The 27,117-nt window shown below is 37.5% G+C and overlaps 1 protein-coding gene across 7 annotated transcripts in view; it reads left to right on the top strand.

The window, feature by feature from the left end:
- The window catches only part of LOC140139800 (uncharacterized), a 61,818-nt gene extending 36,702 nt beyond the window's left edge, over window positions 1-25,116 (top strand). For all 7 annotated transcript variants that reach the window (XM_072161530.1, XM_072161531.1, XM_072161529.1 and 4 more), the window contains 18 exons: window positions 1,015-1,092; window positions 1,879-1,949; window positions 2,856-3,044; window positions 3,954-4,046; window positions 4,675-4,855; window positions 7,660-7,725; window positions 8,195-8,259; window positions 10,570-10,755; window positions 11,178-11,270; window positions 11,721-11,898; window positions 12,827-12,937; window positions 13,830-13,945; window positions 14,990-15,085; window positions 16,203-16,321; window positions 18,138-18,196; window positions 21,199-21,354; window positions 22,448-22,599; window positions 24,233-25,116. In XM_072161530.1, coding sequence (XP_072017631.1) covers window positions 1,015-1,092; window positions 1,879-1,949; window positions 2,856-3,044; window positions 3,954-4,046; window positions 4,675-4,855; window positions 7,660-7,725; window positions 8,195-8,259; window positions 10,570-10,755; window positions 11,178-11,270; window positions 11,721-11,898; window positions 12,827-12,937; window positions 13,830-13,945; window positions 14,990-15,085; window positions 16,203-16,321; window positions 18,138-18,196; window positions 21,199-21,354; window positions 22,448-22,599; window positions 24,233-24,331 — 2,108 coding nt within the window. In that variant the 3' untranslated portion in view covers window positions 24,332-25,116. The remainder of the gene's footprint in view (window positions 1-1,014; window positions 1,093-1,878; window positions 1,950-2,855; window positions 3,045-3,953; window positions 4,047-4,674; window positions 4,856-7,659; window positions 7,726-8,194; window positions 8,260-10,569; window positions 10,756-11,177; window positions 11,271-11,720; window positions 11,899-12,826; window positions 12,938-13,829; window positions 13,946-14,989; window positions 15,086-16,202; window positions 16,322-18,137; window positions 18,197-21,198; window positions 21,355-22,447; window positions 22,600-24,232) is intronic.
- Window positions 25,117-27,117: the final 2,001 nt, after the last annotated feature.

Raw genomic sequence — 27,117 nt, 5'->3', positions numbered from 1 at the left:
GATGTCCCAAAATAAACTCTCAAACACAGTGTTGGCAGAAATGTTGTAGAGCCATTTGGGCCTGTATAGGTCTAAAATTCTTCGGGCCCCTCCTCAATTGGTATGGACCCGAACTCAAATTGTATGGACCCGAACTCAAATTGTACAGATTTGCATGTTTCAAACAGTGCAGACTCAGAGAGTAGAACAAAAATAGTAATGTCAAAATATGGAGGACAGAAGCTTTCATCAGGGTTCATGTTGAAGAGGAAAACAGAGTCATCTTGCTGACTTTGGTATCAAAATTGTACAGTCTTGTCAGTCCGGTCCGACTGCCTGATCAGGAAGTACTGCCAAATCAGGCAGCATGCCGAGTCAGGCAGTATGGTATCCCACAATACAATGCTTTATTTCAAATAGAGCATCTTTTAATATACCGTTATTTCTTGGTTTAGAGTAAAGAAGTAGGTAAAATATATAAAATTATCAATGAATGTTCAATTAGCAGTATTTTTTCATCAATTTTAGTTAAAATAAAGTTAATTTGCATATTTAACTCAAATTTTTAAAAAACCGTTAGAAATTGTTTTGTTATTTAAATTATTTTCCTCCCGGTGGAACTTTTTTTTCGCCCGGTGAAAAATTGTCAACTTACATGTAGCTCATGTGTGTCAAAGTAAAATTTCCACCGATCTTTTATAAAATCACCATGAACAATTTAGTCCTTAGTCTGTCAAATTCGGAAGGGTTACCAAAGCCTGTGTTGCCTGACTCGGCAACATGCTGCCTGATTCGGCAGTACTTCCTGATTAGGCAGTCGGACCGGACTGCTCATAGGGTGGTATATCCGCAGGCCCACAGTGAATTTCAAGGGCTTTGGACTAAGGGCTTGCCTTATTTTCAAAACTGGTCAAACAGTTAACAAAAATGCATGCCATGCTTTAGTTTTTTCTGGGCAATGTGCAAAAGTACCAGGGACCCCAGCAGCAAATAGTGTATTATATGGGTTTAATATTTGGATTTAATTCCATACAGGTAACATTGACTACCATGATGCCAGAATTGCTGACATTGCTTTAACATCCTTCCAGGACGTTGTTCAGATGCCACCAGGTAAGACTAATAACTCGTCTGATTGGGCTATTCCATTTCAAATTCACACTACCCCTGTGGAAGATTTGTCTAAAGTCTTCAACGGATGGAGTATGAGTTTCGAATAGAATAGACAATTGGGTAGCTTCCATATGAAATACTCACTCCAGTTGTGGGAGATATAGGTAAAGCCATCATACAGGGGGAGTATGGGTTTCAAAATGGTTAACTCTGACCAATTATATTTGAAAAACATACTCCCCGCTATGGAACAAATTTCCAAAATCTTCCACAGGGGTAGTGTGGATTTCAACTTGAATAGCCCATTGAGACCACACAAGCTTATGACTGTGTGATTCTGTTAACATTTGTTGCGAGTTGTATGTGTATACTGCGCCAACAAAGTATCTGAACACTTGGAAAAATTCTTTAAAAATTTAAAACTAGACCATATTTGTGTAAATTTATTTTTGGTGGACAACATAGTGGGAACACCCTATATCAGTCTATGTTACTAGCTTACTTCCTAACTGATTAATCATTTGGTCTTAAATGGGCATATTTCGAAATACCACAAAGCTATACCCCTCCGAGTGGTGTCAAATGAAAGAGAAAAAAATTCTTTCTTTCTTTCTTTGTGAGTATGTCACTTTGTCAACACAAAAGCAGATAGGTGGTGACAGAGATGAGTGAAAAATACTGACAATGAATTTACACTGGATCAATTTTTTCCATGCTGATGCTGTTTTCATAATATTTATGTGTGTGTGTTTTTTTTTTTTTTGTGTTCTTTTACAAACATTACAGAAGTGCCACCGACAACAGCAGCAACAACTTTAGCTCCTGGTCAAACTCAACCATCCGCTCCCGCCACCAAGGTAATGACTATATCATAAAGGGAAGGGTTCACAAGTTCTAAGTCCCCCCTGATACTTTTTTAAATAAATTGAAAAGTGATTAGTAGCAGCCTATTTTGTTCTGCAGCTGGCCAATTTACAATATCACACATGTGTTTGGCCACAATGGCTTATTATGTGGAAATGATGCAGTTTTGAATGTTACACTTTGGTCAATTCAACTCTAATGCAGTGGGCATTACTAGGATCCACAACATGCTAACCTATCAGGGCACAGTTCTTTAACCCCAATACATATGTATATCCACTGAATGGCCTCTGAACATTTGGGTACAAAAACTCATACTCTGCAACTTGAGGTCAAATTTTGCACGATGATTATGTAAATTGAGGTTATTTGACTATGCCATTGGGATGAGGCTCTTGTGGTCCATAGTGCATGACCTTTTCACATGTTTGTTTCTGCATGCTTTGTTAGAGTTGAATGGATCAAGGTGCCATATTGCAGCTAAAATGGTGACATATGGTGCAGCAAGTTTTCAGAAATGTTTTTTAATGTTATTAAAACGTTTTATATCCTTTATATCTAGCCCGAAACATCATGGCCCTAGTTGTTCCTTCCTCACCATAGGGCCATGAACGCGATACCATGTTAAAAAGTCGGGCACCCTGAACTCATGTTGCGGTGATGATGTCACACTGACAGCATCTATTTATAGGAAGAATTCAAAACACGGTCACAGGTCTGGTCTTTTACATCCTCAAATGTGCTCAAAAGGTAGACATTTCAGACCTTGGGCTACTTTATATCCTGACATTTAAACATTTTCTGTAAAAAAAATTTCTGTTTGCTGGGTCACCTCACAAATATGTGTAAAAATAGGATGATAACAGGTTTCTAACTAATCTTACCCCTTAAATCTTCAGATCTCTATTGATGGATGTGGTAGCATTAAGGGATGTTTCCGTAGACCAGCTGATTGTACAGGGTTGTCTGACTGTGAGTTCTTTGTATCCTGGACATCAGATGAAGCTGCTGGCAACAATGTGTTCACAATGACAGGGAAAGATGCAGGATCTTATATTGGTTTGGGATTCTCCAAGACTGGAGCCATGGTAAGTGTGGGTGTGTGGATGGGTTTGTTTTCACTGACAAAATCTGGACCCACCTACATGTATGACATTTCACTTATAAAGTGCAGACGTACGACAACTGTGGATGTCCACAGTCGTAAGAGAACAGTTAATATCACATCTAACCACAAAAGTCCACGCTTTCAATAGTGAAATGTCAGTGTGTAGATGTCCACGGTTACGCTGTTAACTACATAGGATCAAAAAGGAGGCTCATAGGGTCTATGTTTGTCTATGGGTGGGTGGCTAGGTGTGTCTTGGACATTAAATCAACCTGGTATCAATGTGTTTACAATGACAGGGAAAGGTGCAGGATCTTATATTGCATTGGGGTCTCCGAGACTGGACTCATGGTATTAATAAAGTGTGGGTGTGGGTGGGGTGTGTAAGGGTAGGCGAGTGCTGTGGGTGTGTTTTGGACATCAGATCAAGCTTGTATCAATGTGTTTACAATGACATGGAAAGCTGTGGGACCTTATATTGCATTGGGGTTCTCCAAGAATGGACTTATGGTGGGTGGGGTGTGTGAGGGTAGGTGAGTGCTGTGGGTGTGTTTTGGACATCAGATCAAGCTGGTATCAATGTGTTTACAATGACAGGGAAAGATTGGGACCTTATATTGCATAGGGGTTCTCCAAGACTGGATTCATGGTGGGTGGGGTGTGTATGGGTTGTGTGAGGGTAGGTGAGTGGTGTGGGTGTGTTTTGGGCATCAGATCAAGCTGGTATCAATGTGTTTACAATGACAGGGAAAGATTGGGACCTTATATTGCATTGGGGTCTCCAAGAATGGACTGCCGGTAAGTGCGGGTGTGGCAGGCCTATTTTGTATAATATTCTAATATTGTAAGGATATTGACATTTATATGAAATCAATTTGTTTATCTGTAGGCTGATAGTGATGTTTACGCCTGTACCATTAACAATGAAGTTGTCAGATCACGGAATACAAACGCCAACATCAACGACCCATCTTTACCATTGGTAAGATCATAATGTAGAATTCCATCTTTAAAAAAATGCTTCCAAATGAGTGTTTTGACAAAAGTGAATTTTGTGTACAAGGGTATTCCACAGACTTTTGGATGCTGACTTTCTCTGAGACAGGTGTAGTTTGAGGCCCACTTATCCATGGTGGGGTCTAAAGTAGGGGTGAAGTTCAAAAATGCTTTTCAGATTTGACCATTTTTGGCAGGGTCTGGTTTTGGGGTATGAAAAATCAAGCCCTAAAAAACAGAAAATATTCTCATTTTGTACATGAGATGGAGAGGAGGAAATAGGTGGCAATTCGTCGGTCACAACACATAGTGGCGTAGAGCGATTTTCCAAATTTTCCGTTTCACATAGTGGCGTATAGGTTTAGAGCTAGCTATTATCCAATAATAGTTCTTCCTTGTTAACTAGTAAAGATACAGTTTAATAGTTTGAACATTAAACTTCAATTTCAAATGGAATCGGGCCACTGAGAGATAACAGTGGAGGAGTATTGACTCCTTTACTAGTGGCATATCCTTCAAAAATGTTTTGCTCGGAGACGTATTTTGTCCTTCACGTACGCCACCATGTGTTGCGGCCGACGAATTATTAAGGTTCATATTTAACTGCTTTTCAGGTTGGTGTAACTGATGTATCCGTGTCAGTAATAAATGGGCAGATTGAGTGCGAATTCACACGGCAGGCTTCCATGAATGTCCGGCGGAGACGCAGACAAGCACCAGACTTTTACGACTTATCTGCGGGTAATATGTACTATGTTATCATGGCAAAATCAAGTGACCCTCTCCAAGCTGATGGTAAGTGGTAGACTACATACAGTGGTGGGGCCAAGATTTTTCCCAGGGGGGGGGGGCAAAGTGAAATCTGGAGAGGAAATCAGAAAATTTGTCTAAAATTTAAAACATTTTACCCAAAATAGGGTGATTTTGGCATTGCATTCCTTGAGTACACTAATGTAATACTAAGTCCGGACCAATAGTCGTTCGAGTTTTCATGTGTGGAAATGACTTTGAGTGCGTAAAATAGGGGAAAGTTTTAGCATAACAAAGAGCAAGCTCCAAATCGCAGTGTAAACTGTCTCATTTGCATAACAAGGAGCAACTTGAATAAGAGCCAACACCCTTTTAATCAATTTAGTTGATACCTGGTTTCTCATGGGTGCTTTCTGTTCTGACTGGGGATTAAAGCCTTAAAAGAGGATTTCGTGATCCTAGCATCCTCTATTTATGTCATTTTTCATTAGATATCCACGATTAAAAACCTATTCCCAAAATTTCAGTTGATTCCGATTTTGCGTTCGCGAGTTATGCATGATTATGTGTATTACACTGCTCCATAGACAATGCGTTGTAAATTCAAATTTCGCGATATCTTTGCAAAACGAATTAATCTGCAAGAAATATTTTGTACATAAACATTATGTAGCCAGAGGTTTCCAGTGATATGAAAATCTCAACTTTTTTTGAGAAAAGTGGGGAGATGAGGCTGTGGATCACGAAATGCCCTTTTAATATATGATTTTTGTCAAATTTTAATTTTGTTATTCTTTATTCAAAATATTGAAATAATATTAGTAATAACTATCGGGAAGGGTTGCTGTCCATTTTAAGCTGAAATAGATAACATGGTAAAGTGAAAGAAACCCCACTGGTTATTTTGGCCATTTAACATGCAGTTCTATGGGAGGACATTATTATCATAATATTATTTTTAAATTATGATAATATGTCGAACTTTGCTGTGTTGACCTACAAAGACAACAAATTTGGCCGATTCCATTTAGGTGTAAGTTGGGATATGTGTAAACATTACAAATATGCAAAAAAATCAGGTTTGAAAAAAATTAACCAATTTCATATTTTAAGATCGTACATTATGGCTTTAACGGGAGCAAACTCTCATATTTCTTGTTGTTGTTATTTTTAATGATAAGTAGAACAGGGAAGTATACCTTATAAATAACACACTCTTAAAAGTTAAAACTATGTGGTCATTTTTGACCCAATGCCACTGTCAAATAAATATGTACCGAAATTCCCAGAGTATTTGTCACCAAAATTTGGACCATTTTGACGAAACACTATTATCAATGAATAATTGTGCTCATTAAGGTTGGTCTGAACCCTGGAATTATGGAAGTTTTTGGCCTCATAACTTCTAAATTGTTGGTCTAAAGTATATAAAAGTATACATATTTAGAATGGCAAAGACTTGATAAGTTCATCTGTGAGGTCAAATTTGGGCCAAAATGCCATTTTTGGCCCAAAATCCCAAACATAACGGTTTTTGGCCCACTTCTTTTTCATGCATCGTAACAAAAAAATTCTTAGGCAAAAGTTTGTTTTTATTAATTTTTAAAAACTAGATCAAAATATCTAGGACCTGTTTTTTTCATTTTTTTGAATTTTGACCAATTTCACCAAAAATATTAGAAATTTGGGCCAAAATCTGGCTTTTTTATGATTTTTTTGAAAAATCAGCATTTTTTGACCATTTTTGGTGCAAATTTCTCAAAGTTGGTCGAAATTCGAAAAAATGGGTCCTAGATATTTTTATCTAGTTTTTAAAATTAATAAAAAATATTTTTTTGTTACGATGCATGAAAAAGAAGTGGGCCAAAAACCGTTATTTTTGGGATTTTTGGCCAAAAATGGTATTTTGGCCCAAATTTGACCTCACAGATAAACTTATCAAGTCTTTGCCATTCTAAATATGAATACTTTTATATACTTTAGACCAACAAGTTATGAGGCCAGAAAGTTTCCATAATTCCGGGTTCAGACCAACCTTAACCCTAACCCGCCTGAATACTACAAAATACTACTTGATATATGCGCTGTTCGTGCATGCATCCCACGTGCATGCATCCCACGTGGTGTGATGACGCAATCGCCCTAAGTGATATATAGGCACGGTTTCAGCTGGCCAGCGAAGCCCAAGACCGTGGCAAAGTGTCGCCGACCGAGTGCTGGGCATGCGAGGGGTCTCGGGTTCGAATCCCACCCAGAGCAAACAACTTCTTTCCTTCTTTTCTCTCTTTATTCTTTCCTTCTTTCCCCTACCCGTTGCCAAAAAGCCCCTCGGCGGTTAGGGTTAATGGAACACACTGTTTTTAACCTCATGTGCACTGTTGCCTGAATCATCAGCCTTCAACACAGGAGTGTACTGGTACACCAAGCCAAGGGAGCAAAATTTCCCAATCATCCTGCTTACCTGACTTTCAAAGGGCACAAAAATTTGCAATTTTAAAACTAAACATGCTAAATTTACGACAATTGTGTCATAAAACTAGACCAAATGAAGATGTCTATTACAATGTTTGTAAATTTTTCCAGGTATTTCCATTGGGCCAGTGCTGGCGACAAGGGGGTTAAGGGGGTGCGTTACCCCCGGGCCCGGTGTCCTAGGGGGGCCAGTAAAAAATAAAGAAAACACACCTTAATGGGCCCATAAAAGCATAAAAAAGAGACCTCAGGGGGCCCGTAAAAAGGGGTCCTGACGTTCATTTTACCCCGGGACTGAGCAGGGAAACTATCGGTTAGTCCCCATTATCATAGAGAAATGATACAATAAGCAATCTATCATTTTACTTGTATCACAGGAAACATAGGCTATCATACTGGTGGGAGGGACTTTGCATCAGCAACTTCATCATTCATAGTAGATGGTAAGTGATAAATGAGGAGATGATGATGATGATGATGATGATGATGATGATGACAATGACGATGATGATGATGACAATGACGATGATGATGATGATGATGATGGCAATGATCAAGATGATGATGTTAATGATGATGATGGTGATGATGACGATGATGACAATGACCCGACGACAATGATGCTGATTATTGTGGATTGATGATAATGGCTTTGTCATTATGTGACAATGACAATACTCAGTACAGTGCAGTGATGATGATAAAGATAAAAATGATGGTGATGACAATGGTGATGAGGATGATGATGACAATGTTGACAGCGATGATAACGACAAAGGTGAAGTTGACAGCAATGATGATAACAAGGATTACGTTAATGATGATGACGATGATGATTGACAATTTAAACAGTTTTTACATAATTATAAAAGATCTTTTTGAAACTCATCAACTTTCATCTCAATGTCACAGCAACAGCAACTCAGGGTCCTCCTATGACAACAAAACCTGTCACCAATCCTACTTCAAGAAATAAGGTAAGACTTTCGGGTCCAGTTTCTGGAAGCATGGCTACTGGTCAGGCTCCCTAAGCCATCAGACTTAAGGCCAGAGTAATGGAAGACACATTCGTCCACGACCGAATTTGAGATTTTTGATATTTATCAACACTAAGATGTATTCTTTCACTTGAAACTGATAGAATACAACTTGCTAATATTTATTCGTATTTTTGCTTGATTTATTTCACTCTTTTCAACTCTAAAAAGTCACATGGCTCAAGACAGCTTACTAAATTGGCGGGAAATAATGAGTCAGAAATGCGAGAATACGAAATATTGTGATTACGCGCACGAATCGCGTCGCGTGACGCGGCGCAACTCTGCGTGTATGTCCAACGCAGTCAAGGCGCATTCGGTATGTTGTTAAACAAAACAAAAATTTGCAATCAAAATGCCACTTAGATTTTTTAATTATTTTGAATTTTGGCGCACTGAAAGCAGACATTATAGATTCATTGGTGCAAAAATATGCATATTTAGACCATGCACCAGATATAGCTTTTACAAGTGTGAAAGTCTTACCGTTTTAAAATTTAAGGACGTTTTGTGCATAATTTTGACATTTTGTTACTAAAGCGTTGATTTCTCAGAGTTCACTTTTGACAATATTGACAAGATAACTCAAAAAATATGCAAGCAAAGGGTAAACTTTTTGCACTATCCTTTAGAGTACATCAAAGTCTAGGGAAGATTTTTCATATATAAAAAATATATATAGTAAACAAAAATATACACCATTATGTGCAATTTTTAGCTTAATACAGTGACAAAATGGCTTTTTTCACATGTTTTTTCAATATTTCAAAAAAGAGACAAATTTCAAAAAAATAAAAAAAAACTTCCCTAAGTTCATGTCTCTTCTTCATGAAAAGCTAACTGAATTTTTTTTACTCTGTACGGATTTTTTTCTAAGTTGTCACAAAAAAATTGGGGTAAAAAGTGAATTTTGTGATTTTTTCAAAAACTTGAGATTTTTGAACAAATCTGACATCACCATGGGATTCCTTGACTCATTTCCTTTCCAAAAATGTATAGTTTTATATACTTTGGACATACAATACAGAAATAATGAAGCTAAAAAAGGTCCATGTTCTCTCCCATTACTCTGCCCTTAAGCCCAATTAGTCCTATACCAGTGCTTACAATTGCTTATTGTTCATCACCTAGAAAGATAAATCAATAAAATGAATCCACATTGGTAGGGCTTGCGGGTTAGGAAGCCTGACCACTAGCCAAGCTTTGAGAAATCTGACCTTAGAAAAAGAACTTAGTAGTTAGATTATAGCATCATCATGTCATAGATTATTAACCAGTCATTGAAAATTGTGTCCCATGCAGTTGTAGGACTACATCTGTCCTGTTCTAACCCCAGCAAAAATAATTTTCAATGGAAATGCCCCCAGCTGTTATCGAACATTTTTAAATGTGGGGCCAGATTTTTTTAAGATGACTTTGGCGCATCAGGGCTGTACGTCGCACAAGGTGATGTCCGAAGGGGGATTTGTCTCCCTCAGTAGTGGGATAGTAATTGGTCAACTGTGAAGCCCTATCTAGCAGAAGCCATTTGGTGCACCATTTTTGAACATTTTTTACACTTTACAGGCCTCACATTTAGTTACCCCTGTTGCACCATCATTGCCTGTGCCCAATACCCTGGATAATAGGCCCCTGCTTCTGCACACAGGGGGCTAATTGGATAAGAATTATGTAGCTTGCGTTTCTGAGAAGTTGGTGCGTAAACAGCCTGGGGAGGCCATTCCAAGTGTGCAAAAGCCCGGTCACTGAGAATTTGGTCCTGATTAGAGAGGAAAGATTATATAAAAGGGGCTGATTTGACTGCCCTGCTCACACCTCAGCTGAGAAGACAGGGAAGCTGAGTGTATAGTGGTCTGTGGTGGTCTCTAGCTTGCAAGGGCATTAAAATTAACCCAGGGACACTACATTATCTTACCATGCCCCCAATTGCTGATTTACATAATAATTTATGTTTAAATCATCTGAATAACCAATTAAAATAGTGTATTTATTGATGCAAACTCTTACAATAATGCTACAAAGTTGCAAAAAAACAAACAAAAAATTGCTGCAGATTCTTGTAACATAATGTTGCCTTTCTGTTGAAATGTACAGGAAGATCACCCGATGTGCAATAAAGTCACTTTCCAGACTTCCTCTCTAGAAGCAGTGATGTCAGCACCCACCTGCTCATGTGGGTATTATATATATATTGCAATTTTATAAAATAGCCTAAGCTGACTGACTGAAAACATGTTTGAATCTGTACAGATAACATCAGAAGGGTGTGGAGTAACCAAAGGCTGCTTCCGTACACCTTCATCATGTACTGGACCATCAGACTGTGATTATTTTGCATCCTGGACAGCAGATAAATTAGGCAATAATGTGTTCAGCCTGACTGGTGCTGGTACTGGCTCTTACATAGCTATTGGATTCTCTAAATCTGGACAAATGGTAGGTGTATGGGTGTGGGAGGGTGTGTTTGGGGAGGGTGTGTGTCTTCGTTTATCAATTGAATGTGGTATCAAACGTCTGCATTTGCATAGTCCTAAACTGTGTCAACATTTGGAGGCAAACACGCGTAGGGGGTGTTGGGGTGTGTTTGTGTCTTGGATTGCAGATAAATTAGGCCGCAATAATGTGTTCAGCTTGACTGGTGCTACAGTAGTACTGGTTCTTATATAATATTAAGATTCTCTAAATCTGGATTCATGGTAGATGTATCAGTGGGGGTGGGTGTGTGTGTGGTTTGGGGTGGTGTTGTTTGTGTCTTGGACTGCAGATAAATTAGGCATGCATTACTCATACATTGGGAGTGTTACGATCATGATTGTGACAAAACTTGATGTGTTTTTTTTTCATTTTCATTTTATCAGAGGGACAGTGATGTGTATGCCTGTACAAGTAAAAGAGAAGTCGTCCGATCACGCAATACAGTGGGAAATTCCAACGACCCGACTCCACCACTGGTAAGAAATTTTGTTCTTTAGTATATACTTGCTTGGACTGCTTAGAGGCTTTGTAGTTGCCTGCTTCACAGTCAAATGAAATGGGCTATTCCATTTAAACGCCACACTAGCCCTGTGGAAGATTTAGCTAAAGTCTTCCACAGAGGGAGTATGAGTTTTGAATAGAATAGACAATTGGGTAACTTTAATTTGAAATACTCACTCCAGATAGGTGTAAACCAATAATACAGAGGGAGAATGGGTATCAAAATAATTAACCCTGAACAATTACATTTGAAAAACATACTCCCCCTGTGGAAGGTATTTCCAAAATCTTCCACAGGGGTAGTGTGGATTCCAATGAATGAGCACTCTTACTCAACTTGAAAAATTACTATTAGTTGCACAACTAAAGAATGCTCAAACGAAATCTTTATTTCATGAAATGTCATACATTTACTTTGTTTTCAGAAAGGAGTATCAGACGTTACTGTGGCAATTGTTGATGGTCAGATAGAGTGTGAGTTTACAAGACAAGCTTCCTTGGATGACAATGAGACCCCGGATGAGACTTACTATGATCTATCAGGAAATAATACCTATTACATCATTATGGCAAAGTCATCAAGTAATGGCCTTCGCCCAGATGGTAAGAGATTCTTTTTTAATATACGGTATATTTTCTAATCTTTTATTTTCACTTCAACAAGGATGGTCTTGCCTCACTCATTTTTTCTCCATCAGATTAAGATGTTGGTGGGGATGTTGGCAGCCCGGGGGGTTGGCAGTGGCGTAGCATGAGTCATGCTATTGGGGCCACCAACCATGATGGGGGCATCAGACCTGATGGGGGCACAAGCCATTTGTGATGCGATCAAGCTAAATGAGTCTGATATCAGTTAAAATCAAAATTTTGTTTTTTGTTTCATTGCATGAGCCATTTTCAGAGCTTAGTTTTGATGGGGTTTTCATCAAAATAAAGCTTGGAGAATAGCTCATGTAGTGAGATTGAAAACTGAATTTTGATCTTAATTGACATCAGACTCATTTTGCTTTAAAGCGTTAAAGTTTTTTTGTTTTATATTGTTTTCAGTGATTGATAAATTGATGTAACTTCGCAAAGAAAAGTCGTATCAACATGGGGTTTTCAGTTTCTTTCTGAAAGATCTAAATGTGTAAAATTCATTTTCAACCAGGGCCGACATGTGACTTATTCCCCTTGATCATGTCACATATTTGCAGTGTATGACAGTGGCGTAGATTTCTTTTTGACATTGGGGGGGATGGGGTTGGAACATTTTTTGGAAATATAATGAATGCAGTACTTTTTTGCGACAGAATAAGTTCATGGTGCAAACGTGCGCTTCACGGAATAAATGCTCGTGAAGCGCGTGAAAATTTGCACTTTTGGGGCTAAAATGGGCAAATATGAGGTTAATTTGATCAGAAACCCATATTCAGGCGTCAACATTGGGGGGGGATGATTGTATGGAGCATCCCCCCTGGTAAAATATTGGGGATCTACGCCTATGGTGTATGAAGATTATTGCATAATGTTATTCCTTTGATCTTCACAGGTAATATTCTGCAGCACACTGACAGACAAACGGGCTCACAACAGGCATTCAGTGAATTCAATGAAGCCACTGGTGTAGCTGATAAAAACCTGCCATTAAAGAAAGCCCATGGTAAGAAATGAGCTATTATGATCTCACGTACACCACCAAATCAGAGTCCCATAGAGATATGTGCTAAATTTGTCTTAAGAAAACATCATTTTTTCTTCACAGGAGCGACTCAGTTTTAAGCGACAACTATGATGGTTGAAATCAGCCCTTGCCTGATCCCTCTGGCTGGGAAAAAATATAGGTTGACCGTCATTATTTTTTAAGAAAAGAAAAAGGCTGCTTAAAATCATTAAAAGTTATTTGATCTCGCCCATCTGCGGTACACTTGCAGGAAATAATATTACTAATCATGACCAATCCAAATTTGGCTAAAATTATGCAAATTTCTGCTCATTTTAATGCTTAATTTAAGAATCCATGGGTTTTTCTAAGAAGTGAAATTAAGGGCGCACAGCGATATAATTCTATTTGGTGGTGTGAAATCTTATATTAGAAATCCACACTTTAGCAGAGGGAGTATGGGTTTGAAATAGAATAGACAACTAGATACTTGAGAATAGACAACTGGATACAGTGGCAACATGAGTCATCCTATTGGAGGGAGGCATCAACATGATTGGGGGCACTGGGCCTGATTGGGGGCACAAGCCATTTTTCAGGAATTTTCCTATGGGATTTTCTAAATTATCAGATCAATTGGGGGCGCATGTGCCCCCTGCACCTATGATGCTATACTATTGCAATGTGCAACTCATGCCAAAACAGCCCAGACCCCTCTAAAACTGTGCAAAAAGATTTTTTTAAAGGCAATTTTGACAAAAATGTTTGCCATCAAATAATTATGGGCAAGCGAGTTGAGCCAAAATTTTTTATCAAAATCCTACAGCCACCCAATCTATGTATGCACTTTGCAGCCATATTTTCAATTTTTTATGTTTCTTGATGATTGCAGGTTGTTTAATGGTGGTAGCTTGGCTTGTATTGGCTAGTATAGGGATCACAATGGCTAGATATTATAAACCAATGGCTCCTGGTAAAAAATATTGCAAAAAACCTGTCTGGTTTGCGGTAAGTAAACAAGAAAAACGGTAAAGACTTTAAACCCATAGAGTACCGACCGATTCAAAATTGCCCTGTACATAACACCCCAACAAACACAAACACGTTTTAAATAAGTTATATTTTGGATTTGGTTTAGGTAAAAACGTTTTAATAACATTAAAATGTCAGGTAATATAAAGGTCATGAAATCGTTTTAAAACGTTTTGTATGAAAACACACTACAACAATATTTTTAAAATGTTTTCAAAATGTCATTGTAAACTATTTTTGCAAACATTTTTGGCCAAATATTTTGTCAATACATAAATAACATTATGTTAAAATATTTGCACCCAGCAAACACAGAAATGTTCTTAAAATGTTTTTTTACAAAACGTTTTATTAATAATAACATTTAAATGTCGGGTTATATAAAGGTCGTGAAAACATTTTAAAAACGTTATTGTAAATATTTTGGGCAAACATATTTTGAAAAATATTTTTTCAACCCCAAAATAACATTCTGTTTAGAATGATTTGTACCAAGTTTTCAAAAATGTTTTTGGAATGTTATTAAAACATTTTTATACCCTTTATATAACCCGACATTTAAATGTTTTCTATCTGTAAAACATTTGTATTTGCTGTGCAGTAAATTACCAACAAATGTTATTTAATGTTATGAAAACGTTTTATACCATTAATGTACCTTTCATATAACCTGACATTTAAACGTTTTCTGACAACCTTTTATAACCTTTTGCGTATGATGTCGAAAATGTTTTGTGTTTGCTGGGACTATGGTAAATCCGCCATATTGACATGTTACGCATGGTGATCAACATGGTGTACCTCTGACATTTATTGGCAAAGCCAAATTTTTGTCCCCATTTGTCAATATTGTGTCCAATTGTGAGGGCGCAAAGCCAATTTTTGTCCCCATCTGTCAATTTTTGTGCCATTTTCAGTAAATTTAATGACATTTTACTCTTACTCATCCCTGAAAATGGGGGGGGGGGGGTTCACCTGGCTACGACACTACACTAATTGTTGACTTGGTTTTGTTTACAGGTGCATAGGTTTGTGATGGTGTCAGCATTCCTGTTGACAGTGGCAGCATTTATAATTATCTTCATTTCAGTTGGGGGATTCATAGAAAGACAACAGGTAAATAAGGCCTAATAAGGCCTAAAAAAATTGTTTGATTGGCATAACCCGACCTACCCTAAAATTAGGCCCGATCCTGATTTTTTTTATTTATTTTTTTTGGCAAAAAATAAAATTAAATTAAAAAAAAAAAAATTTAAATAAATAAATGTTAAAAAAAAAAAAGAAAAAAAGTTCCAAAGCCTTTATCAAGCGAAATTTACAGCTTAAAATTTTGTTCATGTTACATAATCAAACAATTCTTTTTAGGCCTAATGCCTAATGCCTTGAACTGAAGGCCTATAGATAATAACATCACTGCTCTTCTCCATCCATCTGATTCATCAGCTCAGTTGGTAGAGCATCGGCCCCGGTGATCCGAAGGTCCCAGGTTCAAATCCTGGATGGTCAGTGAAGTTTTTTCACTGGCTGTCATTTATGTATTTAGAGACTTGTGTTAAAAACCTTTTTCATATAAAACTGGGCATGTTTGTGCTTTATACCACAGGTTTTTATACTACTGTAAAGCATTGATTTGTGAAATTTGTGTACAACTTAATATATTAAACTTGGGTCAGTGGTTCTTATCGGGCCGCATTTGCACATTTCCACATAATGACCACCAAACCCCAACATGACCTTTCACCCGTAGCTGTGTACAACTTAGAAGGAGCTTGGGTCAGTGCTTCTTGTGGCCAAGTCCCGGGCCAAGTTTAGTCGAGATTGGTGCTAGTGTCTGGCACTAGTAGCATTTTAAAAGATGGTCTGACAAAAGAATCAGAAGAAGAAACAGAAGATTCGCCTGCTCAACGATATATCAGTATGGCATTTCATGCCACCTGATATAAAAAGCAAAACTTATTATAAATTTGAAAATAATTTTTTTTTAAATACTGGAAAATCTAAATTTCCAGTATTTTGTTTTTCAATGCTTGTTAAAAACAGTGCATTAAATACTGTAAAACTACTTTAATTCATATATTTGTGCAAATTTGCAAAGTAAATATTTACATATTTATTTACATATACATTGATAATGATCATGATTATTATGTAATTTGAAAATATAATATTTTGATACTTCCAAGTAATGCAAACTTCATCATATTTGTTTGTTTGTTTGTTTGTTTCCCTCTAGGATTCGGAATCGGGACCAGACACAAGATTCTTGCATGCATTACTAGGGACCCTGGTTACCTTCCTAGCTATAACTAATCCTATTATGGCCATGTTTAGATGCCATCCTGGTACACCAAAGTAAGTTGTTGACTGAGGGGTGGGGTGGTTGGGTGGGATACAGTTTGGGACTGGGTGTAGGGTGGGATGGCGCATTACTGGGGACCATAGATACCTTCCTAGCTACGACCAATCCTATCATGGCCATCTTTAGATGCCATCCTCGTACACCAAAGTAAGTTGTTGACCAAGCTACTGAGGGGTGGGGTAGATGGGTAGGATATAGCTTGGGACTGAGTGTAGAGTGTGATGGTGCAATACCATGATTACTATGAGCTACTATACCCTAGTTATGTTCCTTATGTTCCAATCCAATTACGGCCATCTTTAGATGCCATCCTGATACACCAAAATAAGTTATTGACTGAGGGGTGGGGTGGTTTAGGTGGGTAGGGTACAGTTGGAAACTTAAGGTAGGGCAGAGTGGTGCATTACTAGGGACCATACTAACATTCCTAGCCATGACTAATCCTATCATGGCTATGTTTAGATGCCATTGTTGTACACCAAAGCAAATTATTAACGAGGCAGTTTGGGTGAGGTGCAGTTGGTGGTGGTGGTGGCAGCGGCGTCTGGGGCGCCCACTTTTTGCAAAAGAAAAGAAGAGAAAAGTAAGGGAAATAAAGGAGAAAAGAGAAGAGCAAAGGAGAAAAGGAGGAGAGAGATAGTTAAATTGCGCGTATAGTCATGATAGTAGGCACATATGCTTTAAAAAATGTGCGGTTGGGTCGATCGGAAGTAGGTCTTATGATATATAGGCCTGCAATTATTTTAGGCATTGCTTGAAGGTGGGTCCCGATTCCAGTACTCCGTGTATACCCACGGGTCACTCATGCTTTCGCGAACTTTGAAAACACCCCTTTTGAATCTCATTTTATGAACATTTCAGGATAAAAACACCCTATTTTTAGCAATTTCGCAAATTTTTTGCCCTTCTACAATGCCACATTTTTCGCTAAAACCCGAATAATATTTCTAATATACCCTTTTTGATGGAAACTCATTAATTAATAATGTACGGCACCCGTGGTTGTATATGCATCGTATAATTTATGTGACCTAATGTAATGTGCACCAAACCGAATAATGAAACTGAAATTCTTAAATGAATTGAATAATGAAACTACGATGATTTATACATGTGATTGAAGAATAAAGAGCACCCTTTTTTTCAAATTCACGAACAAGTGTATGAAAATGACCCCTTTTTTTATTGTATTTCGTGAATCGCGCTTCTTTATCTGCCACCGGCGCAGATACACGGAGTGCCAGAACTGGGAGGCACGCGGCGCGATGGCCGCTTCGCGGCCATTTTTTTACATTTTTTTCTGTGTCATATTGGGTCCGTCTATTGGGCGCCCCACCTTTAATACGCTTTGCTACGTGCCTGGGTGGTGGCAGGCATTACCAGGGATGATAGATACCAGGCGCAAGTCCAGAAATCTGAGCCACTGGAGCTGAGATAGGCGAAGGGGTAGTGTGACCTTTTAGAGGGGGTGTCCAAAGGAGGGGTCAAAATCACTCGATTGAAGCTTCTGAAATCTGGTATCAGTCTTAAGGTCCGTTCATACTACCACCGCATTTGCGATGCGTTGCTTTGCGATGCGGTGCGTTGCCGCACTGCATCGTACTCAAACTACTGCACTGCGATATCGCAATAAAGTTAAATACATTTTAACTTGAAAATGCGACGAGTTGCGTTGAGTTGCGGCAAAAGTAAACGATATATCGGTATCGCAAAGCAACACATCGCAAATGCGGTGGTAGTATGAACGGCCCTTAAGTTACATATTTTCATATAGTCTGATTGTCTGGTTTCCATTTTCTTTTCTTTTAGGAGACCCATCTTTGATCGGGCTCATTGGGCTGTGGGTACCAGTGCACATATCCTGGGAAGTAAGTAAAAAAACAATAACATCAATGTAGCCCTATAAACGAAACTAGTTTTGTTAAGAATGACTCAGGGATGCTTCTCATATACTAGTACTCTTAAAGCAGTGGAAGCAGCTCCTGTTATCTGACGCTACGCCACTTACCCAGCAAACACAAAACGTTTTCGACATCATTCGCAAAAGGTTATAAAAGGTTGTCAGAAAATGTTTAAATGTCGGGTTATATAAAGGGTATATCAAGGGTATAAAACGTTTTCATAACATTTAAAAACATTTTTTGATAATCTACTGCCCAACAAATACAAAATGTTTTACATAAAACGTTTAAATGTCGGGTTGTATAAAGGGTATAAAAACGTTTTAATAACATTCCAAAAACATTTTTGAAAACGTGATACATAAGATTCTAAACAGAATGTTATTTTGGGGTTGAAAAAATATTTTGCGAAAAATGTTTGCCCAAAATATTTGCAATAACGTTTTAAAAACGTTTTCATGACCTTTATATAACCCGACATTTAAATGTCATTAAAACGTTTTGAATAAAACATTTTAAGAACATTTCTGTGTTTGCTGAGTGCAAATATTTTAACATAATGTTATTTAAGTGTTGACAAAATATTTGGCAAAAAACGTTTGCGAAAATAGTTTATAATAACATTTTTAAAAACATTTAAAAAATATTGTTGTAGTGTGTTTTCGTATAAAACGTTTTAAAACGTTTTCATAACCTTTATATAACCCAACATTTTAATGTTATTAAAATGTTTTTACCTAAACCAAAAGCCAAAATATAACTTATTTATAACGTTTTTAAAACGTTTTTGTGTTTGCTGGGTAGCCATTTAGAAAATCCCACAGGAAAAGTGCCAAAAAATGGCTTGTGCAAAGTTGTGCCCCCTCCCCATGGTCGGTGGCCCCCCAATATGATGACCCACCCTACGCCACTCCTGACGCTGCAAATTATCAAATATTTTATAATCACTCATACTGTATGATGAAATAGCGCATGCATAATTGATGGCTGCAGTGGCGTAGCGTCATTAGGGGGCATGTGACCCCCCAGTGTTTGTACAATTTAGACAATCCCATAGGAAAATGGTCAAAAAATGGCAAGTGCCCGCTCCCCAATGGTTGGTGCCCCCAATATGATGACCCACGCTGGGCCACTGGATGGCTGCTAGCAACAACTTTATATTAGGGGTGGTGCAATAATTATGTGTACCCCCGGGGTGGTGAATTCTCAAAATGGCCATGCCAAAAATCTTTCCCCCCCTTTTGACGCGTGCCAAAAACCGTTGCCCCCCTTTGATGTGCCAAAAATCTTTGCCCCCCCCCCTTACCAATGCAAGATTTTGGGGAATCTGAATTTACAACCTTAAATTGTCTTACCATATAATGCGAGTGCAGCGAGCAGGAAATTTTGCATATTTGAACGTGTTCCTTACGTTTTCCTACAACTTTTCAGGGCATAATATTAGGGATGACCACTGTCAATACAGTTTCCACTAGAACGATTTTTCATTTACTGTGTGCGTGCACTCACACACGTATTGTCTATGGAGAAACTGATCGATACAAGAAATCCCAGGCCTGTTAAATGGCGTACATACTTGTTTTGATCCAAATGTAGGCCTATATCAGGGTGTTTCAAGAAATTCCTGATTCCACCAGAAAACATTAACCAAACTTTTTCCTGTTTGGTCAGTAAATAGAGAGGACCTTCCTTCATGAAGAGATCAACCTTTTTTAATGGAAAATTTAATGAGATGAGAACTACAACAGGTTGAAGTGACACCATTCCGTGCATCAGGTGTTCAAATGCAATTATCTCCGAATTTGGAGTGAATCAGACAAGCAAACTTACATACTCATAAAATTTAACTATTTTTGAAGACAAAATGTGCAAGATGTTAAGAAATTTAAGAATGTTTAAGCCTACCGCGGCCCATCTCAAATCTTTTACTTCCCCGTGCACTTCTCACTACCATGTACATTTCATATGCTATCCATCATGGCTTCCATGCATACACAGTGTATTGCTCAATGTAGTAAAGATAAGCTTTGAGTTGGAGCAAATTTCTCAAAATTGGTAGTGATTAATGTTACCAAACTTATGCCATGATGAAATATAATAATTTTTGAAGATAAAATGTGCTGACCTTAAAAGATTGAACAATGTTTAAGACTACCGCTATTCATTTGAAATAATGCACTTATTGTTCATCTCCTCTATGGAGATATTTTTCATGGCGGCCATCTATGATCATGCTTGAGGTTTCACCAAACAAACCATGGGTTTTGAGGTCTTATATTTTTTGTTGTATGTCAACAAAATCGATTAAATCTTCAGGATGATCTTATTTTCATGTTGTTATAAGCAAATATAATGTTCCAGATAACGCTAGTTAATAAATACATTAAGAAAAAGTACCTTAAAGTTGCACTTTCTGTTAGTATTCCTTTTTGGACTTTAACTTTTTAACATGTTCTAGCAGCCCTATATAAAACCGTGACACTCGAAAGGCCATATCTCTGGAATGAAACGTCCGATTAAGATTATTTAAATGCCAAAATGTTTCTTTCATCAATTCCCAGCCAACAAGTTAGGTCTGAATCAATTTAAAAGTACTTAAATTTTTAGTGGACATGCCTAATAATATAGAAACGGTGCCCAAAATATCTGTGCCAAAAATCGCTTGCCCCCCCCCCCTTTTGACTTGCCAAAAATCGCTTGACCCCACCTTTTGACCTGCCAAAAAATGCTTGCCCCCCCCTTTTGGCCTGCCAAAAAATCTTTACCCCCTAATTAGCTATAATTCACCACCCTGGGAGTACACATAATTATTGCACCATCCCTTACCATAATAGACTCTATTAAAATCATCTTGATTATTGATTTAATATACCCTATTAAACGATTACCTTTTTTTAAGTTAGTGTCACTTTTTGTTGTTGTTGTTGTTAATGTCTGAAATTTTGTTATATTTTTGTTATTACTTTCAGTCATAACAATATGCCTAGCTGTGACTGGAGTTGGCTCAACCACACCCATCCTAATTGGGCTACCCCCATATTTATTCTGGGTGATGGTTGTATTTATTATAGCTCACATCACTTTGTGGATCTTCTTGGAGTGTAAAACAAAATGCATGAAATCAAGTAAGAATAATGGACTATTTCATTTAAAATTCACACTCCCCCTGTGGAAGATTTAACTAAGTCTTCCACAGAGGGAGTATGAATTTTGAATACAATTAAGACAATTGGGTAACTTCCATTTGAAATACTCACTCAAGTTGTGAAAGATACAGGTAAGGCCATAATACAGGGGGCGTATGAGTTTCAAAATGATTAACCCTGACCAATTACATTTGAAAAACATACTCCCCCTGAAGAAGATATGTCCAAAATCTTCCACAGGGGGAGTGTGAATTTCAACTGGAATAGCCCAATGGGCTCTTCCATTTGAAATCTGTCATACCCCTATGGAAGATTTATGAAAAGTCTTCCACAGAGGGAGTATGTTTTTCAAATGGAATTGGCTAGGGTTAATTGTTTGAAACTCATACTCCTCCTGTATAGGACTTAAAGCCATATTATAATATTTCTGTAAAAATAGATTAGTATTTATTTTCCATAAAATGTTAGCTTTTACTGTCAGATATGTCCCTTTTAATTTTGAGCCGAACAAGTGAGGTAAAGCATAGAAAATTGGAATTTACTACTAGCACCCATGCATGTTACGGCGGCGGTTGTAATAGCTTGTAATACGGTACGATATGTGTGCGTATGTGTATCACGCACGCCGTGTACGTACTGTGCATACGTGTTCGCCTAATATTTCCATCGTAATAATAAAACGCCAGTTCCATCGTTTTATTCAAAATCTCGGATTTTGACAAAACTACAGCACCTAAAGTCTTGATTTTTGCAGAGTATCTTTATCGACTAAAGTACATTACAATCGTGTAAAAACCAGAATTTAAAAAAAAATTTGAGGGTGTTCTCCTCAGCAAATGTTATAATATGGCTTTAATTTTACCTGTATCTTCCACATTGCAACTGGAGTATTTCAAATTTAGTTTCAGTTTTGAGAAAAACATGATTGAAAGTTTTGATTACATATGAAAAATCAGGTTTGCATCCATAATATAATTTTAGTTTTGTTATTTTGGCAAAAAATTTACTTAAAATGAACTTATGTTGGTACACTGCCGACATTTGATTGTGTTTGATTTTTGATTTTACCTAGGTAACTCTGCTCCAGACATACCCATGGCGACTCCTAACAGTCATGATAATGACGGTCCTGCTAAGATTTATCCAAATTTGGATACAAATATGGATCCGAATTCTGATCCCAATCATCAATCTCAACAACAGCTAACACCACCTCCTGAAAAGGTAAATATTATCTCCTAAGCAATAAAGTGCAATTTGCATTAAAAATAGATTTTTATTTTCCCCATATATTGTTATGAGCCAAACAAATGAGGTAAAACAGAGAAAATCACTATTTCATTCTAGCACTTAAATTGTCCAATGTGTTGATGTTGATCTGTTGAACATCCCTTATCATTACACATTGACGTATAAATAAAACGTCAGAGTGTCCCCCCTGACAAAAAAATGAAAGAAAAAGTGTCCCTCTGACAAAAAATGAAAGAGAAAATCAGGAGGGCAAAGGAAAAGAAAAAGGGCAAGGAGCCCCTTTTCTAGTAAAATTCAGGGCCAAAATAGTGTAAAATACAAAATTTTGTACATTTTCGCACATTGTAACAATAAAGCCCTTTTTTAGCCGGATAATAGTGCAAATAGTGTAAAATACCATTTTTTTGCGCTACGCGCGCACATCATCCCAATAAGGCCCTTTTCGGGAAGCTCAAAGACATACAGTCTCTATGTATTGTATGATGCAACTGCAATTTTTTTCGTCTGTGCCCCCAAAATTTTATTTTGCCCCCCCTGACCAAGAAAGCTGGCTACGCCCCTGTACTTACATCTGACTGTTTCCTTTTTTGGGCAACAGGAACTGTCATAGAGGGTGTAATGAGTTGGTCCAAGATTTTATTGTCAAGTGAATAACTTCCCTCTTGACTTTTCCTTTTCTCTAGATCCAAATCGGTTTTTTTGAGCCACCTGTTGGTCTTATCAGTTTCTCAGTAAAATTCATGGAATCTGACTATTCCAGTTGAAATCCCTACACCCCCATTTTCAAATGGGGTTACTTGAATGGGCAACTCCATTTGAAATATACACCCCCTGTGTAGGAGATAAAGGCCATGTTCTTCTATAGGGGTGTATGTTATCAATTGGAATAGCACAATTATACACTATTCTGTCTTAAAGGGGCATTTCATGAATTTAGCATCGTCATTTTAGGGTACATGGTTCAATAGATATCTGTGAAAAAAAGCTTATTTCAACAATTTCAGTTGATTCGCACATTGAATTTGCAAGTTACGCATAATTACATGTCTTACAGCACCCCATGGGCTACTGCAGCCCCAAACTACAAATTGAACGATATCTTTGTCAAACGACCGGATCTGCAAGAAAGCTTATGCACATAAGCATGATGTAGTTCCAGGTTTCTGATGGTATAAAAATTTTAACTTTTTGGAGTAAGTTGGGGATCATGAAGTGCCCCTTTTTAAACAGGAAGCCCTCGCTTGGCCAGTTCGCCACAGAAGAACTGGCTTACGCCTGTTACTTTGATGACAGACAGAACAGAATTTACATGGTAAAATTTAACATTGACAAATTCCTTAAGGAACTTGAACCAAAAGTGGGGCTTCCACTTTAACTAACATTCCAGATGAACTTTTTCAAAGCTGTGGAGCACCTAGAATTGGGGAAGAAAATTGGCCCAAATGTAGGCTAAGAGTGTATTTTTTCTTATTTTGAATTAAGGCAGGGGGTGAGACAAAGCCCAATGGTGCTGCCACTGGGATCAAGCCGGGGATACAAAATTGATTTGAGCTTTTGTATCTACAATATTAACTTATAATTCCTTTATATATTTTTTTACTTTCAGAAATCAACTGAAGGCATCATGAATTACGCATTGAATTTGTATCTTCTCATTATTCTGGTTGTGGCAGCCATTATGATTATCACCATCGCAATAACATAGTAGCTATGGCTATGATGCAAAAACTACACACCAAAACAGCTCAGTATAAATATATTGATAATGAGAGTCAAGTAATGGACGACAGTACCTAAGCTAGTTTACATATCATAAGTACTATAACTGCAATTTGTTTGTATGCTTTTCCAGGTTTTTTTGTGGTCCACAAACATACACTGACAGACAGGAAAGCCTTAACTGGAAGCATTCCTAATACTCTGTACACATACATCTAGGCAACCTATATGGAGGTGCAATACGACCAAGCACCAACTTTTATGTACCCGGGGGGGGGGGGTCACTCACTACTTGACTTGCTACGCACCCGTGTCCAAGAAAAGCGTCTAAAAGGGTATGTTTTTCACCACACAGCGGCGTCGACGTCTTTTTGAAAAAGGGTACTTTTTTCAGAAGGCATCGCCATTTAGGGGTCCTTTTTCAGCCAAATCCTTAGACGTTTAGGGTTAGTAATATTATTGTTTGAGTGAGTTTGCATTAATTTGATAAAAATCACCACTTTTTAATTGATTATTGTTACTTTTGTGCATGTTTTCTTCAGTATCTATATGTCTGCAACATCAAAAAGACACCTTGGGTATCAAATTAGCTCATTTCCCTGTTTACGCCACTTAGGGTATCAATATAGATATTTACAAGTTGACGCCATTTATGGTATAGTTTTTGCATGTGCTACGCCATTTAGGGTAGGATTTTGCATGTGTTTCGCCATTACGGGGTGCAATTTGGTTATGTGAAAATTCGCCATTAAGGGTGCATTTCATAGGTGTTCGGACTGGTGGGAGACACTTTTGTGAGAGTGACCCCCGGTTATGTACAAGAGTATACTCACATATATGAGGCTGCTTCAATGGGGGGGGGGGGGGTGAGGTGAGAAATCCTGACATGGGTCTATATTAAGTAAAAAATCCTTAGACAATAGACAAGGGTCCCCTCGCAGGGCTCCCTTTAAAATATTTTGGTCATACGCATGAAAAACACATTACATTACCTATCTTAAAGCACAAATCATTATATTTTATGCACTGTAAATAAAATTTGTAAAAATATGGACCTATCATAACCAAAATCCCTTAGATCACTTAGGTCCCTTTTTTGTGAAAATCCTTAGATATATGGGTCAATATTTTGGCAAAATCCTTAGATTTGAATTGTCTACAAAATTACTGAACTGGAGGTGAACCAAATAATAGTCAGGAGAAAAAAGATGGGACTAGCAATTACAGCGAGGTAATAAAGGGGCAAGTTTTTGAGCAGTCTGGCCGATTGAGACCCATGATGCTCCCCCTCCACTTTTGAAAAAACTGTGTGTACACCACTGGAGACAGATGGAAAGCACCGACTCTATATAATGTTAACATGTTAAGTACTTACAAAATGCCAAAAATAGAGGAAAACTTTGTGCAACTTAAAAGTATGTGCCTTAAGTGTGCTGTTTTGGTGCCTCTTGGGCGACAAAAAAAACCCTATTCTACAGGACCGACCCACCCAGATTTTGCATATCAGGGTTTATTATTAGCTCTCTGAGACTACAAACAGCCTTTTTTTTAAGCGGATTGACAAAAAAATTTAAAAAAAATTTTTGCCAAAAACTTTCAGGTTTGTTTTCCAGTTTTTTGAGCTTTCTGTGATTTTTAGGGTCAATTAGAATCTTCCAAAAAAACAAACAAAAAAAACCTAAACAACCCTATTTAGCAAGTTCGCCTGCCATTATAGAACAGGGTTTTTTTGTAGCCTTATTGATAGTTTTTTACTCTCCACAAAAATTATAGAATTACTGAAATATGATATTTAACAATGCATGTTTATGGATTTTAGGAAGATTAAGCACATAGCATAATTATGAAATAGTTCCTGCACTTATTTTGTGCAAATATGAAGTAGGAAACTCAGAATCAACTTTCATTGGGCTATTCAGTTGCAATCCACATTCCCCCTGTGGAAGATTTAGCTGATGTTTGTTTGGCTTATAATAGGTGGAAAAAAATGACTCATAACATTGTGTATGCACGCAGTTGGGCACAGCACTTTCACTAGTTACATGTTGCGTAACTGGCAGTTTTTTAAAAAAAATTTTTAGTAATTTTCACCTATTATAAGCCAAACAAACTTTCACAGAGTAAGGTTTTGAATAGAATCAACATTTGGGTATTTGAAATACTCCAGTTGTGGAGTTCATATACATGGGAGTATGGATTTCAAATAGAATAGACATGTGTGACGGGTCATGTCAAAAGCAGACACTTATGGGCAGGATCGTAAATGGAGATATAGCCAAAAATCTGCCCGGGGGTGAATTTTTCACAATTTGGGTTTGTTGCGAATTTGTGATATTATTGATGTTAAAAATATTGTCTGATAGTTTCAGACCAGAATATAACTGGCATCTTGTATTTTTTGAGACACGTTTCAAGGTAAATCCTACTCTCAACATAATAATATTTTTGAAGGCCGATATCTCAATTTCCAATTTTATAATACCATAACTTATGATCTCAATATCTTCGCTTAGGAATGTCCTATTTCATTGGGAAAAACAGCGTTGTGGAGCAAAATATCTCTATATTTAAGATATGTAAAAACCTCAAAATTGATAACCTGCCCAAAAGTGTCTGCTTTTGACATGACACGTCACAATTGGGTAATTTCAGCCATTTCAAATAATTAGTCTCTCCTGTTGGGGAAAATGCAGATAAAACTACTGTATAGGCGAGTGATGACTTTTCTTAAATCTTCCACAGGGGTAGGGCAGACTTATATGGAATAGCCCA

The sequence above is a fragment of the Amphiura filiformis genome, chromosome 18 (assembly GCF_039555335.1).
Source record: "Amphiura filiformis chromosome 18, Afil_fr2py, whole genome shotgun sequence".
NCBI lineage: Eukaryota > Metazoa > Echinodermata > Ophiuroidea > Amphilepidida > Amphiuridae > Amphiura > Amphiura filiformis.
Note: the sequence above shows the minus strand (reverse complement) of the source record. Positions and strands in the feature narration are given on the sequence as shown.